The 18,293-nt window shown below is 34.8% G+C and overlaps 1 protein-coding gene across 25 annotated transcripts in view; it reads left to right on the top strand.

Moving 5' to 3' along the window:
* SLMAP (sarcolemma associated protein) overlaps positions 1-18,293 on the top strand; it is an 85,363-nt gene that overhangs the window by 39,658 nt on the left and 27,412 nt on the right. For 5 of the 25 annotated variants that reach the window (XM_086619105.1, XM_086619106.1, XM_086619104.1 and 2 more), the window contains exons 3-13: positions 1,801-1,873; positions 3,237-3,273; positions 4,594-4,656; positions 6,287-6,382; positions 6,657-6,728; positions 7,574-7,714; positions 9,400-9,537; positions 10,796-10,964; positions 11,050-11,100; positions 11,639-11,689; positions 16,189-16,251. In XM_086619105.1, coding sequence (XP_086475231.1) covers positions 1,801-1,873; positions 3,237-3,273; positions 4,594-4,656; positions 6,287-6,382; positions 6,657-6,728; positions 7,574-7,714; positions 9,400-9,537; positions 10,796-10,964; positions 11,050-11,100; positions 11,639-11,689; positions 16,189-16,251 — 954 coding nt within the window. Of the gene's footprint in view, positions 1-1,800; positions 1,874-3,236; positions 3,274-4,593; positions 4,657-6,286; positions 6,383-6,656; positions 6,729-7,573; positions 7,715-9,399; positions 9,538-10,795; positions 10,965-11,049; positions 11,101-11,638; positions 11,690-16,188; positions 16,309-18,293 lie in introns of all 25 variants that reach the window. The other 20 variants (XM_086619122.1, XM_086619128.1, XM_086619121.1 and 17 more) reach the window with 7 other exon arrangements.

Genomic DNA, 18,293 nt, shown 5'->3' with positions numbered 1-18,293 from the left:
TTATTTTTATTTTATAAGCCTATGCTTGGTACAATTTCACAGTCACTGTCTATTTGAGACCTTCTGCTAAATCCCCTTTATCTCTTAGTTTTTTTTCACAAATAAAGCTCCTGCAGCTTTTAGGAGTTGTTTTTGGTTTTGTTTTTTTTCAGTCTAAGTGTTGATAGAAAAACTTTGGAATTATACAGTCTCATAGCAGACCCACCTGATATGTGACCAAGAGGTAAAGCTGTCTGGTCTTTAGTTTCAGATACCCTAATATTTTCTTCTTGAAATCACTAATTTCCCCTTTATGCCTTAAAGGAAAGTTTCTTCATTATGAAAGCTCTGTGAGTGCTACAGCTAATATTGCTAATGTATTTTTTTGTTTTTTGCAAGAACATATTTATGCATTCTGGAGACCTAAGTCTAAAGCCAAAAAAGACCCCAATACCCATGCATTAATTGTTTTGAGAATGACATCCTAGCTGTTCTTTCCTGGCATGTAAAGTTAATACTTCACGGGGTCAGCTTGAAAAACCAAGGTGCTGTAGCCAAGAGGATACTTCTCCAAAGCATTAGCTTTTAGCACTGAATAAAGGTTAACAAGAAGTCTGTTTAGTTGGATCATATCTCCTGTATTTTTAGATTCTATTGAGGTAGCTTCCTCAAAGACTTGTCCCTGGAGTACTGCCGTTGTCCTAAAACACCCATTGTCCTTTTTTTTTCAAAGCCAGATTAACTGTTTTACTGATGTTAATAACTATGAAAGTAGAGCAGCTATTTGTGTGTTGGTGGGTGCTTGAGGTATAATGGTAGATGATAGATGACCATATACTTATTGGTATATAGCTTGTGGTAGTATTTTTGGGAACAACGTCTGTCTACCTTTCCATGTAACTGGAAAGAATTTTTATTTCCCAAATCATAGAACCATACGAGAAAAAAAAAGCAACCACAGATGTAACTTCACTGTTTGTAGCATCACTGAAAATGGTATCAATAACATCTTTGGAAATCATTGTGAAGAGAGCTTGAACTCGATTTAAGAATCAAATATTGCATTTGCCCTTCTTATTCCTAAGGATCTTTCTTGAGTTCAAAGAATCTTTAATTTAGTCCTGAAGCAGCAAGGTTTCTCCTTCTGAAATGAGAAGCCACTTGCCTAGGGCTGTGCAGTGGACGTGTACTACAGGCACACGGAAATAGAGATGTATTGTCTTGAATGATGCTGCTCACAGTCCCAAGGGGATGTACTTCTCAGTGGTTCCTATACTCTTCCTCTGCATTTCCTTTTTGATCCTTGTGTTTGTAAATAACAATCACTTGGCAAGTTCCAGATGTTGAAGTGAGTGTCTGGTGACACAAATTGGATGTGTTACCTTTTAAGTCTCTGGATATGCTCATAGGAATCTTGTCAAAAATGTAGCTCATTATTTCGTCTGCGCCTTTGCATTCCCATTACGTAGCGCAGGTGAGATGTGTTCCTTTTTCCTCATTTTGTGATCAAAACATACAGTTAACTTTTTAAACATCTTACAGGTATTGCTGCGTTTGGAAGAATTGAAACTAACTGCTTCAGAGCCAGGACTGAGTGCACAGGCATAACCTCTTCAAGTTTCTAATAATAACGTTTCCTGTCTCCAGAGGAGGTCCAAGAAGGCAGACCTGGGCACTGGTGCTTGAAGGCATTCGTGCCTCCTCTTGTCCGCCTGCCTCAGAGTTTCTTAAGATAGTTTGCTTGGTTACTATAACATTAACCATTGAACTTATCATTAAATAGTAACAAATCATGGTGACTTAGTATTTGTTTCTTTTCAGTTACCCACGGATGTATAGTCTCCACAATCAAACTGTTTCTTCCAGATGGAATGGAAGCTCGATTGCGATCAGAGTAAGAATGAGTATCTATTCATGTGTAGCGAAATATAAACTACTGTATAATGAGGATTTGATGGATATTGTGTTTCAGATCAGCATAGGAACATTTTATTTTCCAGTGATGATGCAAAGAAAGTAACTGAAAGCACGGTTCTTTTGCAGGTGTTATGAAAAAGGAATCTCATTTGCTTGTTGCTTTTAGAAATTAAGACAACTATGAAAGAATAAAAAGTTTCTACAAAAGAATAAGTTCTTATCCAGTTGGGCTCTTCTGACGGTTTGTGGTTTAGTGTACTGGAATGGGTATTATAAATGGAAGAATATAGGAAAAAGAAAGTAGATAAGCATTCTCCTTCCCTCTTTTCTATTTGGGATTATTATTTTTGCTCCTTTAAATACATGTAGACTTTACAGAAGTGAGGTTAATGGTGTGTGTACATGTAACACTTTATATTCATTCGATAAGTAATACAGTAATGTGGTCTGGTTGTTTGGTGTCACAATGAGAGAAAGCTTTGCCTGGCATGAAGAAAAAAAATTATAAAATATGTTGGATGGAATAATGTTTGGAAACTCAGATGAATATTGAGAGTTTTTTTGTGTATACGTGCACATTCTGGAGAAAATTTCAAAAAGTAGTAGGAAAAAAAAAGTAAATATTTAGTTTGCAGTAACCAAGTGCCAGTTATAAATGATATAATTTTGATCACCTTTCATCCTCAGCAATTGTATGGTTCTGATGATTTATTTAGGGTTTTTTTTATTGTTAGTATCCAGAAATATTTGCATGAAGCTTTAGGGTGTCTTTCCTTCTGGAAAGATTAGTCAAAATAAATTCTTGTGGGAAATCTTCCATGTTATTGCATGTTCTAATAAGAAATAATAGAAATGCGTGGTGTTAAATTTTCAGTTCTGATGAAAACGTTCAAGTTTAACATTTGCTGTAGTGGAAATGTACAAAATTCCATAAGTTACCAAATGTTATTTTACTCAGTTTGTTGAATTTGTGAATAAGAGAAGTATACCCACCATCTTTTCATATCTCTTGCTTTGTACATGTAAATTGATTTCAATCTTAAAAAATCTTTTTTTTTAAAGTCAAATATTATTTATCTACTGAAATAAAAGCTGGTAAAGACAGTTTTTAGAATAGACCTTCGATTAGTAGTTTGAAAATAGTTCTGTAACTTTGAAAACTTCACTCAGTATATTATTGACTGGTTTTGCACGTTTGTATATTAACTCTTCATTTTTATCTGAAGAATAAACTTAAAAATACAAAGCATCTTGAATAAATGCACAATACTAGGGATCTTCTGGATTTTTGAACTGCTATTCTGCACTTTTTGTTCACTTTTTAAATTTTATTTTTATAGTGTTATCCATGCTCCATTGCCAAGTCCTGTTGACAAGGTAATTCAGGAATTTGCTGTTTTCTGCCTTATTGAGCCACATACTGTTTTCTGACTTGTTATAAAGATGAAGAAATGGTGAAGTCCAGTTACGTTTAGATATGTTTTCCATGGCCTGTTTTTACCTAGTGACCGTTTTTGAGTGAAATTTAAGGTAGAGAAGGTAATGCAGTGTCACAGTGTATGTTTTAAGGTAGCTTGACTCCTTACTGTATGGCATCTGAAACATGGCTTTGAAAAAAACCCGTTGATGTTAAGATGGTTACATTTCCAGGTAGAGGTTGATTAAAAGGTCTTGAGTATTGCACGATTTGATACTTGATCTGTTCTGAGGGATCCAAGAGTAGCTCATGATTTAGTGTTTGGATGAGGTCTGTTGTCCTTGTATCTTGTTTTTTATGGAGAAGAAGCTGCACTCCACAGGGGCGAAAGTGCTGTGGCATGTTCCAAAGGAATATTGAGACCAAACCTCTCTGCTCCTCTTGTACAGATGCAGCCACAGTCACTCACTGTAGAGTCATGGAGTCAGTAATGTCTAGTGTAATTTTTAAACTCAATTCTGATAATGTGAGGGACTCGTGAGCCTACAAGAGTTAGTAAGTAAACACATATGCCACAACCACCCCCCTTCCCCCCAAGTGCAGAACAGTTTCTGTGGCTGAAGAAAATACAAAGTAAGACTTAAGAAAAACCAGGGGCTTTTTTAAGCCTGGCAGAGGTGGTGGCACCACATAGTAAAACTTTCTTTAATTGCATGGGAACAGAATTCAAGTAAGCTGATGGTGTTAATATGCAGTAAGAACAGTTATGATTAGAGATGTTAAAGGAATTCCCCAAATCTGAAACAGCTGCTTAAAAAGGGCAGCGATGAAGATGGTGACGAGTACGTGTGATGAAATGTGTGTGTGTGTGTGTATATGACGATAACATTGAAATGGAATGCGAGAGACTTTATTTTAACTTCTGGAAACATGCAAATTCTGGATTTCTGTTTGTCCTTAGGTTAAATGGCTTCAACTTTGTGCACCTTGTTTCTTTTTTGTCAGCTTAATCTCAACTGAAACAAAAGCCTTAAACTCTTAGTGGTTTGAAAATTTATAAGAATGTTAACACAGTGGGGCCTCAGTCCAGAGTTTGGAAGTTCTGTGATTAAAAAAAAAAAAAAAAAAATAGTAGCAGAACGATAAATGATTGAAAATGCCAGTTGTTAGATAATCTGAAGTTTACTTTCATGACTAGATTTAAATGATGAATTTTGCATTACTTGAGTTGAATGAAAAAGCCAAAACCATTTTGATTCTTAAATTCCTTTATTTTTCAGGTTGCTGCTAACACTCCCAGTATGTATTCTCAGGAATTGTTTCAGCTTTCACAGTATCTACAGGTAACTTTTCTCTTGACAACATTAGTTTGGCTAAATATTTAATCTTTGTGCAAGACACAAATCTTTGTGCTCTGTGTATCTTTGTTTAGCTTGCATTTTGTCAACTGGAACATGATAAGCATTTAACTACCTTTTTCTGTAGTGAAATAATGTAAAACATTATTGCCCAGAGAGGTGGTTGATGCGTCATTGGTGGAAATACTCAAGATCAGGTTGGACAGAGCTCTGAGCAGCCAGATCTAGTTGAAGATGTCCCTGCTCATTGCAGGGGAGTTGGACTAGATGACCTTTAAAGGTCCCTTCCAACCCAAACTATTCTATGATTCTATGTTGTAATTGAACATAGTATAGGTCTATGTAAATTTTTGTGGTTTCGCGTGAGCAGTATGAACTATAACTTTTGTAAAAGAAATATGAAAGCTCCTCGTTTTATAGAAGGCTCCCTGAATGCTGTATACCTGCTTTTCCTGTCCCTTCTCCTATCCTATCTCGTTGTCCCCAATTTTCTTTGGCTCCCCATATTTTTGGCATCATCTACTGCTGTGAGTGTACCATGTACGTGTATAAAACTTATGATGGAACAAAAGAATGGCAAAAGGACATCATTTTATGTGTCAAGAACTAGTTTGTTTCTGTGAATATAGTTTCTTAGTGTGAATATTTCTGTCTCTGTATTTGTTGGAAAGTATAAAGGAGGGACAGTGCTGGCAGCTGCTCTTCTTCATGGGCATCACCAGCCTTTCTGTGCCTGCTCCTTTGTCAATTATAATAGGTGTGTTTTTCCCCAAGATGTCATGTCACGAAGGGGTTAGACCACAAAATGGCAACACATTAATTGTGGGCTAATATATATAAATAAACTATTTAGAAAGGATCATAAAATCAGCTTTCTGGAAAAGATGTGAAAACATTATTACTGGTAAATTTTATGTAGCTTTAATTTATGTATAGTTTTACTGACTTATTTTGCTTGTTTCTCTTTGGTAATGGAAACTTTTATTTGTTCACATCAATGATGAGGCTTTTGAGATGAATGCTAAGATTATATATATGTATGCTGACATAGAAGCAGCAGCTCAGGCAGATGCTTTCTTGGGAGGCCAGATACATGCTCACTCACCAATCTTGTTCTTCCTCTGTATCCTGGATTTGTTAATGAAAGTGCTCTTCTATCTTACTGTTGTAAAACAAAAATGAAACAAAACCAGTAGTTCTTGCTTAATATTTTTCTTTTGTGACCAGATTTGAGGATGAACACCTCATTGCATGGGAGCTGCCAAGCTGCCTTTTGATGTTTGCAATTTTGTTACTCAAATTGTTGACAAAAGTCAAAGCGTTTTTTAGGTCCTGGAAAGAATAACTTGTTACTGTGCGTACTCAGCATGTGCAGCATATGCATGGAAAATGAAGGTTTTTAGGAACCTGAGGTTATATGTTAATGTTTTCTAAATAAATTATCCAAATCAGTGTACGGACGGCTCAAATAATATAGGCTTGTTATAGTTTTGAATATGTGAAAATATTTGCTACTCACACTTCCTTTTTTTCTTGTATTTTGGTATCTCTTGTGTTGCTTCTGTTTTTCTGAGTTGTTCTAGCTGAACTGACTGGTGCTCTGCTCTCTTCGTAGGAAGCCTTACATCGGGAACAAATGTTGGAACAGAAGCTGGCAACCCTTCAGCGATTACTTGCTGTCACGCAAGAGGCTTCAGATACTAGTTGGCAGGTATCTGCAGGCATCCTTTTCCTTTATGGACTTGAAATACACAGTAGCATATAAATTTTAGCTATTAATTTACAATAAAGAAGAAGCAGCAGAAAGAATAAAAAGCTTACAGGGATTCACTTAAACTGCAAAAGGTAACATTTAATAAATTTAGTGATTATATGCCAGTTATTAGTAGTAAGTACTCCAACGAAATTAAACTCTTTAAAGCAGAACTCTACTGGAACAACATAAAGCACATGATAATACTAAGGTGATACTTCTTTTCTACTAGGCTTTAATAGATGAAGACAGGCTGCTATCAAGATTAGAGGTTATGGGAAATCAATTACAGGCATGTTCAAAGGTAAGTAGTTCACTTCAAGTTGAATGCTAGGAATGCTGAAAGATTAGTTAGGAATAGGAAAGTAGTTGGAACATAAACTTTACGAAATGAGCCTGTGCAATTTTGGTAATCTGAATAACAAGAAAACTTCAGGTCTGTTCTGTATTTCATGGAATCACTTTCAATCTAGGTGAATGGCTATTTTTCAGCATTTTTTTAGTGTGAACTATTTTCTTGGTGTATGCATATAAACATCTATGAACTGAAATGCAGAAAAGGAATTTCTGTTGTCAGTGAGAAGCAATAATTCTGTCCTGTTTCCTATGGATGTTTCTTTCCAAATAGGGATTTGAAAAAAAGGCATTATCCATGAGCTGTCTGATATTCAGAGACAGGGTAACAAGTGTGCCCTGCGTTGATTGTTGTTTAGGCCACCTATGCCTGACTTTTTTTTTTTTAATTTTATTGTGTTTTTCATTCCTCTCAACTACCTACATTATAATAACTTTTTTTGCAGGTCCTGTTTGAAGTCTTTCAGATGGAACCTCATAGGTTTTTCCTTTGTCAAATTGTAGATCTCCTAGGTTTGACATGGTCTTAGCAGTGTCCAAAAAACTCCCATAAGCTTTTCTATAATAAAAGCTGATCATTGAATGTGTACTGCCGTACATACATGTCAAAAAAAACCCCTGATTTACACTCAATCATGTCAAAATCTTTGATCACTGATTTGTCCATGATATTTTTCTATCTACTAGAAATTACTGAACATTTTGGAAAATAACAGGTCTTATCGTAATCTAGTATATTTAATCAGCAAAATACTAATTTATATTCTTTGTATCTGAATTATCTTATACATACAGAATCAAACAGAAGACAGTATACGAAAAGAGCTTATAGCATTACAAGAAGACAAACATAACTATGAGACAACAGCCAAAGAGTCCCTGAGGCGGGTCCTTCAGGAGAAAATTGAAGTGGTCAGAAAACTGTCTGAAGTGGAGGTATTGAAGTTTCATGCCTAGTCTTCTGGAAATGCTGAAATAGTTACAGCTGCTGCTACTTATATCCCTGTTTTTTGCGTATAATGCACAAATATTTGTTGTAGTGTGGCACTTGCAGTACATTAAGTAGTAGTGTGTTTTTCTCTTATTGGACAGTACTTAGATTGTTAAACAATTGATGAGTAACAATTCTTTAAACTCTACCTCCTTTTCTGTGAGATTTCAAAATTCATGCAGCTGTCTTACAGAAGTTAGTATGCGTGAGAAATAAGTGAGAAGAATTGACATATGTATGTTAGAAAAAATGCTGTTAGACCTTGTTTAAACTGTAAAATTTATCAAAATGTAAGCTTAACTACTTACATAAATTACACTTAAGAATGAGCTTTTAAGATTACAAAATGTTAGACACTTTCTTCAAATCAAATTTCTGCCCCTATAAATATCTCTCATTACTATCTTTCCATTATCATTATTTGCTATGCCCATTTGGTCAAGAAATATCGTTAAGACTTGCAGTGCTCAAAGTGTCTACCCTCTTCATGCTTGTTAGAGAATGTGGTGCATATAGTGCTGTAATAAATGATCTTATGAGATTTCTGTACCTTTTTATATTGTAATAGTTCTTGACATGTTTGTTAATGGTTGGAGTTTTATGTTTACTTCTAGCTTTCTTCTCCTTTGTGATCCTATACTACAAGAAGAATCTTCTAATTTATTATACCATTTCTTCTTTGCTTTGACTCTTGAGGCAGAAATATTAATTTAAGAGATTTGTTTGAGTGCTTCCTGCCACATAACTTGTCTCTTCATGCAGAAGAATCATTGGCTCCTGTTTGAAACTTGTCCTTTAATAATTTTGTAGAATGTAGTTCTAAATGCACTTTTTGTTTAAAGGTGTTTTGGTCTGTTTTGTTGGTGAAGAACTAAGTCAGAGCTTGTTACAAAAGAAACCAACCAACCAATCAAACAAACCCCTCCACCTCCCCCCAAAAAAAACCTCAAACCACTAACCAACAAAATTGTGTGAATGAAGAAACAAATCTTGAGCTGTGAGGAGGAAACTCTATACACCATTTAGGTGTGCTGCTATCACCAGCTGATGCAAACTTCTGGAGCATTCTCTGCTTCTTGAAGACCCGGGTGCCTCTTGAGTAAGGGAATCTTAGTTTAGATGCCTTTCCACATTATGGAGTTCAGAAGAAGATTTGGAACACTTCTTTGGAGCCATTTGGCTTATATAATGTGTTCAATCTTCTTTTGCTGAATGAAAGGTATGATGAAATCTATTGATTACGTTAAATCACAAAATATTATAAAATGTACACAGTTTATCATAAAACAGAAGAGAATGGGGGAGATTGATCATGGTTCAGTTCTTTATTCCCATCAATCACAATTAATTGTATAACCTGTGGTGGTTTTTTGGTTTGAGGTTTTTTTACACATGCATGAAGCTAATATCTTTTCACAGTCTGTTCTTTAAGTAGAACATTACAAAGATGTGTACAAATAGTGTTTTTGCCAGGACTCATTCTGTTTGTTTAGCCTTAATGATTAGGAACAAAGCAGTTAAATATGATTAGTTACATATACTGTTTGAAAAAAGTAGATCAACATCAGTGTTTGGTAGTTTATTCATCTCTATTTTCTTTTATTTATTGCATAATAATTCTGTTTTACAGCGGAGTTTAAGTAATACAGAAGATGAATGTACTCACCTGAAAGAAATGAATGAGCGGACTCAGGAAGAATTAAGAGAATTAGCTAATAAGTACAATGGAGCTGTAAATGAAATTAAAGATCTTTCTGACAAGCTAAAGGTAAAGACAGAAAATCGTCGTCATCATCATTAAGATACTATAATGCATGGAACAAATAAATACAATTTAATTTCTAATGTAAAAATCAAAGGTTAAGAAACTTTTTAAACAACAGGTAATTGAAAGAAGGGTGCACATAATCTTTTACATGTTCTTTTGGTTTACATTTCATGTACTTGAAAGCGTCATCAGTTGAGTAAATACTAAAAAGATTCCCTTTTTGTTCACTTGGAAAGTTACTATATTTTTGGAGCTGCACTGTATTTTAATATAAAATTAGGTATGGTATAAAACTTTATATTCAGCTGCTTTTATATAGACAAAAAACTTTCAACTTCTTGCAGTAAATGGGAATGAAAACTAGAATTAGAAATAAATTTGTTTCATGTTGCCTGTTTGTGCAGTTACGAACATAACTAGCCTACCACATGGTAATAATATGGCTCAGCTTCCATGGGGAAGGAGCATGCTATCAGGTTTGTTGTTAAACTAAAGGTCTAAGTACATTAATATTTAAAGATCCTTTATGATGGAGAATAAAATAATCACAGTATGATAAAGCCTCTTCCCAAAAAGTCTCCAATGTGGAAGAGGAAGGTAGCAGTGTTCTCTTTGTAGACCTGAGACAGTTGTTGAATTTGTCTTGGATAAATACTGGAATTTGAACTTAGGTTCTTTGAGTTCTGGTTCAGCACCTCAGACAGAAGATTTTTCTTTCCAAATTAAAATATTAAATTACTGGTCTTAAGGCCATTGATTTCCCAATTATGAGTTAATCACTGATGATGAGTATACACAGAAGGATCCAAATTCAAACTTACTACTCAGCTTTGAGGGAGTATAGTCTTTGAAACCTATTATGGAATCCAGCAAGGAAAAAGATGAGACTTTCAATGAGATTGGTCTGTGCAATGTACATTCAGTTTGGAAGGACTCTTGGGTTTTGTTTGGTTTGAGATGCTGGGAGACTTTGAGTGTTTCTGAGTTCTTGGACCCTGATATTATTCCTGTAAAACTTAGGTTCCTCAGACAAAACGTTAGTGAAACTATTTTGGGATTCTCTCTCTGTTATTGTGCTTGAAGTGAAATTTATAGAAAAATTAACAGCAGAAAAATTTTGCATTGTTTGTGTTTGCTTTATCTGACTAGCACAAAAAGTTACTTACACACATTTAGTTCTACAAAAATGAAGGAAATCTGTTCCTTTACATGTTAATTTTGTTTTGTTTGGGGGTTTTTTAAATCTTTTTTTGAGCAGGTAGCAGAAGGAAGACAAGAAGAAATCCAACAGAAAGGACTGGCTGAGAAAAAAGAATTGCAGCATAAAATAGATGAAATGGAGGAGAGAGAGCAAGAGCTTCAAGCAAAAATAGAAGCTTTGCAGGCTGATAATGACTTCACCAATGAGCGGCTAACTGCTTTACAAGGTTAGTCACTAGTGGGGAAGAAACTTTTAGTATTTGTTTTTCTTTTAATCTGTGAAATATCTTTTTCTTGGACTTCTGTTTACAGTACGGTTAGAACACCTTCAAGAGAAAACTCTTAAAGAACACAACAGCTTAGGTAGGTGTGATCAGTTTCTTGTTTCAAACTGGTTTCCAGACCTTCTGTTCAATTTCTTTTCTTACCACACCCTTGTCTGCGTCTGGTAGAAGCAAACCCCTGCGCAGCTTCTGCCGGTAGCGCTCCCCGAGGCGGGGGCTGTGGCCGCAGCGCGATGCCAGCAGGGGGCGCTGCTGCTGCGCGGGTTCTGCCGCGCTCCGCGGAGCGCCCCGCCGCGCCCGCGCTTCGAAGGGGTTCGAGTACTTATCTATCAGAAAAGGCTTTTTTTAAAAAAAAAAAAAAATATGTAATCGGCAGTGATGCTTTGGAGGATAGCGTCGTGGTTTAGTAACCTCTTACACGTTTGAACAAACAGGAACGCGATCTGTAGCCTGGGAAGGCACATTAAATTTTGTCTGTTTGGTTTGATTGTATCAGATACTTAGAAGGAGGCTGTAGTATGAAAAGCCAGATGCGTTTCACAATGCTGTGTTTATAAAGAAACAAAACCCAAAACGTTTTTCTTGGTTCCAGAAATAATACCCTTTCTTAATCCTAGGCATACAAGTTGACGACTTCATACCTAAAATTAATGGGAGCACAGAGAAAGGTAGTGTATCTTAAGGCTACCTTTTGTCTTACGGTTGATGTTTGAAGTTGAACAAACTCAAAATGTTATCTAAAGTTTTACTTTGAATAATATTATCTTAAAAAATGAAATTGAATTTCTCCATTCCTCTGACCAGCGTTTTTTTGCTTAGACTTTCAGTCTAGGTGTTTTTAGAAAGTTCTGTAAAATGTAATAAGCCAACCTGGAAGTCGTCTTTCCCCACCCCCCCCTCTTCTTTTCGGGCTCTCACTGGAATCAGTAGGAGTCTAAATTAGTCAGACTTGTGATGTAAGAAAGTGGAAAACTCATTGACTTTTTTCCTCTTAATTTTGTTTTCCCATGCAACACAGACACATACAGTTTTTCTAGTAAATTGAGTATGATAAGTGAAGTCAGCAAAACATTTTTTTCTAACAGTAATGTGTGAAAAATATGAGTATATGAAATATATAAATAGTGGAAACTGACTTTTTAAAACTCAGGAGTGTCTTTATGTAAAACAGGAACAAATACAGATCAAACTAACTGATAGGGTTTTTTTAAAGACTAATTAGTTAAAGCTAAGTATTTCAACTAATGTGTCTTAACATACACTGGAAGTTTTTTTAATAAAATTGTCTGATGAGACTATGCCCAGTATCACATATAGCAAAGATTATTCCAGTTTTAATTCTAAGATCACTAATTTGTTCCATTGGCTAAGGTATGTTTGTCCTCTTATGTTAATTTTAAATTTTTCCTTGATGTAGCTTTCTGCAGCATTTGCTGTGTCTTGCTAGATAGCAAAAGCTCTGAGGAATGATGGTAATACTAGTTGGAAGGTTGGGGCACTTATATCGAGACCTCGTAGTTTTAATATTCACAGTGTTTAAGGATTTCTGCATACATTTTTGAAACAAAATTTTAAAACTCTCTATGCTCTTTCTTAGCTTTTATTTTTTTTTGTATTATAAATGAAGAGCTTCTTAACTAGGAAGACTAATATAGCAAAATAAAGGAAGTTAACCATGGCATAACATATTTCTTATTTCGAGCAGGAGGAGACATCCGTTAAATACTGACAGGAACTGTACAAAAACCTTTGCTTAATCTGAGTACTAGTTATCCCCTAATGTTTTAGCATTTTAGGCACTTAACTGCGATGTATGCTGAGATAAGCCAGAAGGAGACTTAATGTCTGTTCCCAGTTCTCTGGGCTGCCATACGTTGTTTTTTAGATTGATCGATCCATCTTGCTGATGCATAATCTTAGGCTGATAATAATCTTAATGTTTGATAGAATGGATAAGAAATAGATTTGCTTTTGTTTTTTTTAAAATCTTTCACCCTGGAAAACAGTTAACTTTAGAAAGCAAAACTGAGGTACTATACAGGGACTGTGATTATTCTAATCATATACACCGTAAAGAGACTTTGAAAGTTAGGTTGTTGGAGGTTACTAGAAAAACATGCAATGTAAATGAAAGTAGCCTAGAGCTAAATTGAAGCATTTAGTAAAAGCTTTCAAGTTTTGAGTGCAAATATGTATTGTTTTAGAGAAATAATTGGTAACATCACACTAAATATGAATTTTTTATCAAACACTTTTTTGTTTGTTTTAAAATTGTTTGCAGGAGTATCTTGTTAGGTGTTTTTTTAATATTGCTACCTCTTATCAGTTTGAGTTTAAAAATTGTGTGAAATATTATTTCAAATTTGAATTTATTATGTGATTATAACAAATATCATTGTAACACTGATATTCACTTTCATGTTGAAGTTGAGGAAGCAATCCCTTTTTAACTTATTTTGGATTGCATAACAGTCAAAACGTCATCTGGATGGATGCATGAGAATATAGATTGCTCCATCCTATGAGTAGCAGTAGAGCTTGTGCTTAAACCTGGGTGTTTTAGGAAGCCGTCCATCAATTTCTTTTTCTTGATGAATATAGACAACATATAACTGCTCATTCAAGTTGTCTTTCTGTGTGTTTATACAGTCTTTCACCTTTTTCTGTCATACATCTGCCATGCTATTTTATTTTTCTATATTTTAATGTAGTTTTCCATGTTTTCCAGTATTATGTCTGTTGTACCACATTCTTCTGCATCTCTGCCGTATCTGGTCCATCCACATTACTCTGGCATTTCAGAGCTTGCTGGCCTGTGTTCTCTTCATGACAGTCTGTGCCCTTCTGTATCTTCCTGCCCTTTATCTAGTCCTCATATAATGACAGATGGGCAGTAATTTCTTCCGCCAGATTTTGGATTTTGTTGTCTTGAAAGCAGCAGGAGGCAGTTACTGGTTTTTTGCTGAGTAGTCTTGCGTTATTTCAAGAAGAGCCAAGAATTTAAGGATTATAATGTAGATTCAGCAACTTTGGCAGTGGAAGAGGTTGTGGATATCTTGTGTAAGGGAAGGACTTGACAGTTGAAGTCAGAAATTCAAAGTTTTATTTTTTTCTGCTAAATAGCCTGTTAAGGGTATTAAAAAAAGTCTCCTCTATCTGTATACAAAAGTACACACACCTCCTCCCTTCATCAGAGGAAAATGGTGGTAAAACCATGTAGAATCACTATGCTTTTTAAGATTCCTTTTGTCTCTCTATCTCTCAAAACTTCAGGTCAAGTCCTCAAGGTATGTTTACAGGTATACTACCTAGGATTTTACATTATTTTTTTTCTGTGTCTGTCCATAACTTTAAGAGCTGTGCTTTGAGTAGAGCCTCTCTAGAGTCTTTTTATAACAAAATGTATTAAGATGATGATGATTAGGCATTCATCTTCTCTCCTTGCACATACAGAAATTCTGGTGCAAAAGAGTTAACTTATACATCAAGCCACTAATAAAGGTTGTGTAGAACTGAGTTATCACAGAATCACAGAATGTTAGGGATTGGAAGGAACCTCAAAGGATCATCTAGTCCAATCCCGCTGCTGTAGCAGGACCACCTAGATCGGATCACACAAGAACGCGTCCAGGCGGGTTTTGAACATCTCCAGAGAAGCAGACAGTTCTTATTTCAATAAGTGGTATGTTTCTCAGTAAGTTGCACCACACCTGGCTTTCATCTTTAAGTTTTGTGAGCTATATATCATGTAAAGAAATACATGATAAATTTGTGTATAGTCACTCAGAGAGTCGTGTAATAACGCTTAGAAAAAAAAAAAAGTTTAAAAGGGAAGATAAACGTGCTGTCTTTTAAAAGCCCTGTCCTTGTAGCTTAGAAAAAAGTTTACTTTTTAGAGTAACTTTGGTACATAGTAAAGCTTAGTATTACATATTTGGTCTTAACAGCTGAGCTTCTGCTATCAGAAGCTAATGATTGAACAATTTTATTAAGAATGTAATGCATTTTGCTGGTTTGTGTACTAAAAAGCAGCCTTTTCAGATTGTCAGACTCTCGAGGTCAAAGGATTTTTGTGGTTCTGAAGAAAGAAAGTGGTAGCACCTTTTTACTTGAAGATGCAAGGTTCTGATGGAGTTGGGAGCTGAATAAGGTCACATAGAAGGACTTGGGTAAACCTGGAAATTGACCCAGTTTAAGGATCTCTACTGTAGAACTGTCCTTCTTTCAAAAATTTTTGTTTCAGTGCAGTGAAACTTTCTTTAAAATCTGAAGGGAGATATTCAACAGTGTTTTCAAAATAAATGTTTTTGCACTTCAAGAGGGTATTAGATATAAAGAATAAACATGAAGACTAAAGAAAAACTTGTTAAATGCCCTTTTAAAGCTCATAAAATACTGAAGAATGTAGGTTAAATATGTGTTTCTTATTACTTCCGTGCTTGGATTTGGTATTTGCAGTTGTCTGTGTCTGATTATGAATTAATAAATGGGAGGAACTAGAGATGTCAGTGCTATGGAGTTGCATGTTTCAGTAGTGTATCCTATGGAAGCATGGAAGATGTCCCTGCCTGTGGCAGAGAGGTTGGAACTAGATTATCTTTAAGGTCCCTTCCAACCTAAATAATTCCATGATTCTATAATATGTATCCTAAATTTGTTGTGATTTAAATATCACTTATGTGCGTTAATCTTTTTGCCAAAATTATGAAGTTGTCAATGGAAATGTAGTGGAAGTCATTTGTCACCACCTAACCTGAAAGATCCTTACAGCAAATGCCATATGCAGAATGTTTGGACTTTTAATAATTGGTTCTTACTAAATTTTATTAAATTAAGTTGAGTTTTTTTAAAATAGCTTCTGTTGAGGTAAGGGGCTATTTATTACACTTAAGAAGTGCTCTTAGATTTTAGTATTTAGGAGTATCCTTTGAAAATGCGATTAAAGTATTTCTTTCTTTGTTCTGATCAGTTCAAGAGTAATCTATTTTCTAATATCACTCAGACATCATTTCCATTACGTCTTGTCTGCTTCCATATTAACTCAGATTTCAAAAGTTCATTGTAAATACACAATTACGCATATTGTTAATATGCCTTTCAAATTTTTTGTTGCATCAATTTGAAAATGATAAGAAGATGTAAACATCAGTGTTTCTTTCTTTACTAGAGCACTTTCTTTCAAAGAGTGGAGGGGACTGCAGTTTTATTCATCAGTTCATAGAATGTCAGAGTGAGTACAAGAGTGTTCGTCACATTTGCTTTAAAAACAACAGAAAACCCAGAAAAGGTGGATAAAAAAAACAGAATTTGTTACTATTTAATATTTCTGTGGTAGCAGAAATTTTCTAAGCATGGAATTATGGCATTGTGGTATTAGGCAGATGCGTGTAGTAGTAAGAGGGTATCTTTACTCTTACAAAGCGGTGATTATGTTGTCTCTTTTAGCAATTAATCCGTTATTGTCCTCCAACCAATGTTGGAGGACACTGTTACACTCAGTGTTTAAAACTGAGTGTAATTTTTCACCTATTAAAGTAAGAAGTTGAAAGCCTAACACTGTCAGTTTAAGCAAACATCACAGGCAGCACTAGGACAGAGACAAGGTAATGACTATTTCACATGTCTATAGTTTATCTGATAATTAAAAGTCTTACACATTCCTCAAGTTAGTTTTTACAAAGAACAAAAAGGAAAACGACTTCAGTTTTTATGTGGCAATCTAAGAGATTGTTTCAAGAAAAAATACAACTAATATGCAATACCAGTCTTTAGAAAGATGTGTTATTCTGGAAAGAGAAACGTGTTTCAAAACAAATGACTTTTGAAAATGAGTAATGAAACAACAAAGTCTGCATATCTGTAGTTAAAGAAAACGTAAGATGTTGATACTTTGTCTACTGGGAGAAAAATATCAGTAGGATGAAGAGAGAAAAGCGCTATTAAAATTCAAAGACTCCTTTGTAGCATAGAGATTTATTTTTTTACTTAAGAATTTACAGAAATTATGTGCCTGAAGTTGAGCAGAGAGAAGTATTTATAAGCAGAAATAAGAGAGTAATTTTTTTTGACATTATGCCCATTGCACTCTTCTTTTCCCTCTTAAATTTCAATAAGAAAGTCTAACAGACTTGTTTGACTTTACTCCTTGTGATATTGATTGCAGTGCTATAAACTGAATGACAGGATACTGCTGATGTTTATCTAAGAAAATTTAAACTTTTTTCATTTGCAAAATGTTTATTTTTAAAAGTGACTGACTGGTAGCTGTCTTCTGTCAAGTTGAAATTTAAAATAATTTAAAATTTTGAAAAGATCTTGTCTGAATCCTGTTTATTCAGTACATAAAAACAAGTTAACTGTTAAATTTTTTTTTTGTCTGGAATGAAAATGAACAGCATACTGAGTGATGTTCAGATACAAATTAGTTGCCTATTTTCATTATTTGAATGTTAGCTTAACCTATTTTAGCAAAACTTGTATTACCTCTATAGAGATGCAAAAGTGACCATCAGGATCTAGTTAAAGTTTCTAACATGCAATTGAAGTATTACTAAGAGAGTAAAATAAAGATAATTTACTAATGCCTCCCCTTTCTTGAAAGATTGAAAGCTAAAGTAAAGACACTGTAAGGCCTCAATTTCCTCATTTTTAAAAGAATGAATTCAAGTTCAAACGGTTCAATATTCTGCATTTTTTGCAACAGTGTAAGTTTTTACTATCTAATCAAGTACAAAAAGTTTGCCTTTCCCAAAATTGAATGTATTTAGTCAGGCCCTACGAAATCACACGGTTAAAAAAACTGCAAACTGCAGGATCTATGATTCTCATTTTGTAAGTGCTACCCTTCAGTCCTCCTGCTCTTGGCTCTGCAGCAGTGAGGGTTGGGAACTAGTGGGAAGGAAAATTACAGTTTCAGAGATCGCCAGGAACTGGAGCTTCAAGACGTGCAGCAAATACTTAAATGTAGAACAATACCATAAAGATTGAAAACATTGAGAAAGAATTTATAGTTCATCATACAATACTATGCTTTTTCTGCCAAGAGGTTTAGATATTGGGAGAGGAGCAGGTTTATTATTTTAAAATATTAATATGCTAAAAATCTCAGAAATAGGAGTCACTTACTGAAGTTGTGTTATATTGAGTTTGCTGTTTAATATAGGATCTGCAAACCATAAGAGAAATCTAAAAAGAAAGGATAATTGAAACAACCGTGCGGTTTATCTGAAAGAGAAGGTGCTGGTGCCAGTACGGCAGGGAAGGTGCGCATCC

This window comes from Tauraco erythrolophus, chromosome 12 (assembly GCF_009769465.1).
Source record: "Tauraco erythrolophus isolate bTauEry1 chromosome 12, bTauEry1.pri, whole genome shotgun sequence".
NCBI classification, from domain to species: Eukaryota; Metazoa; Chordata; class Aves; order Musophagiformes; family Musophagidae; genus Tauraco; species Tauraco erythrolophus.
Note: the sequence above shows the minus strand (reverse complement) of the source record. Positions and strands in the feature narration are given on the sequence as shown.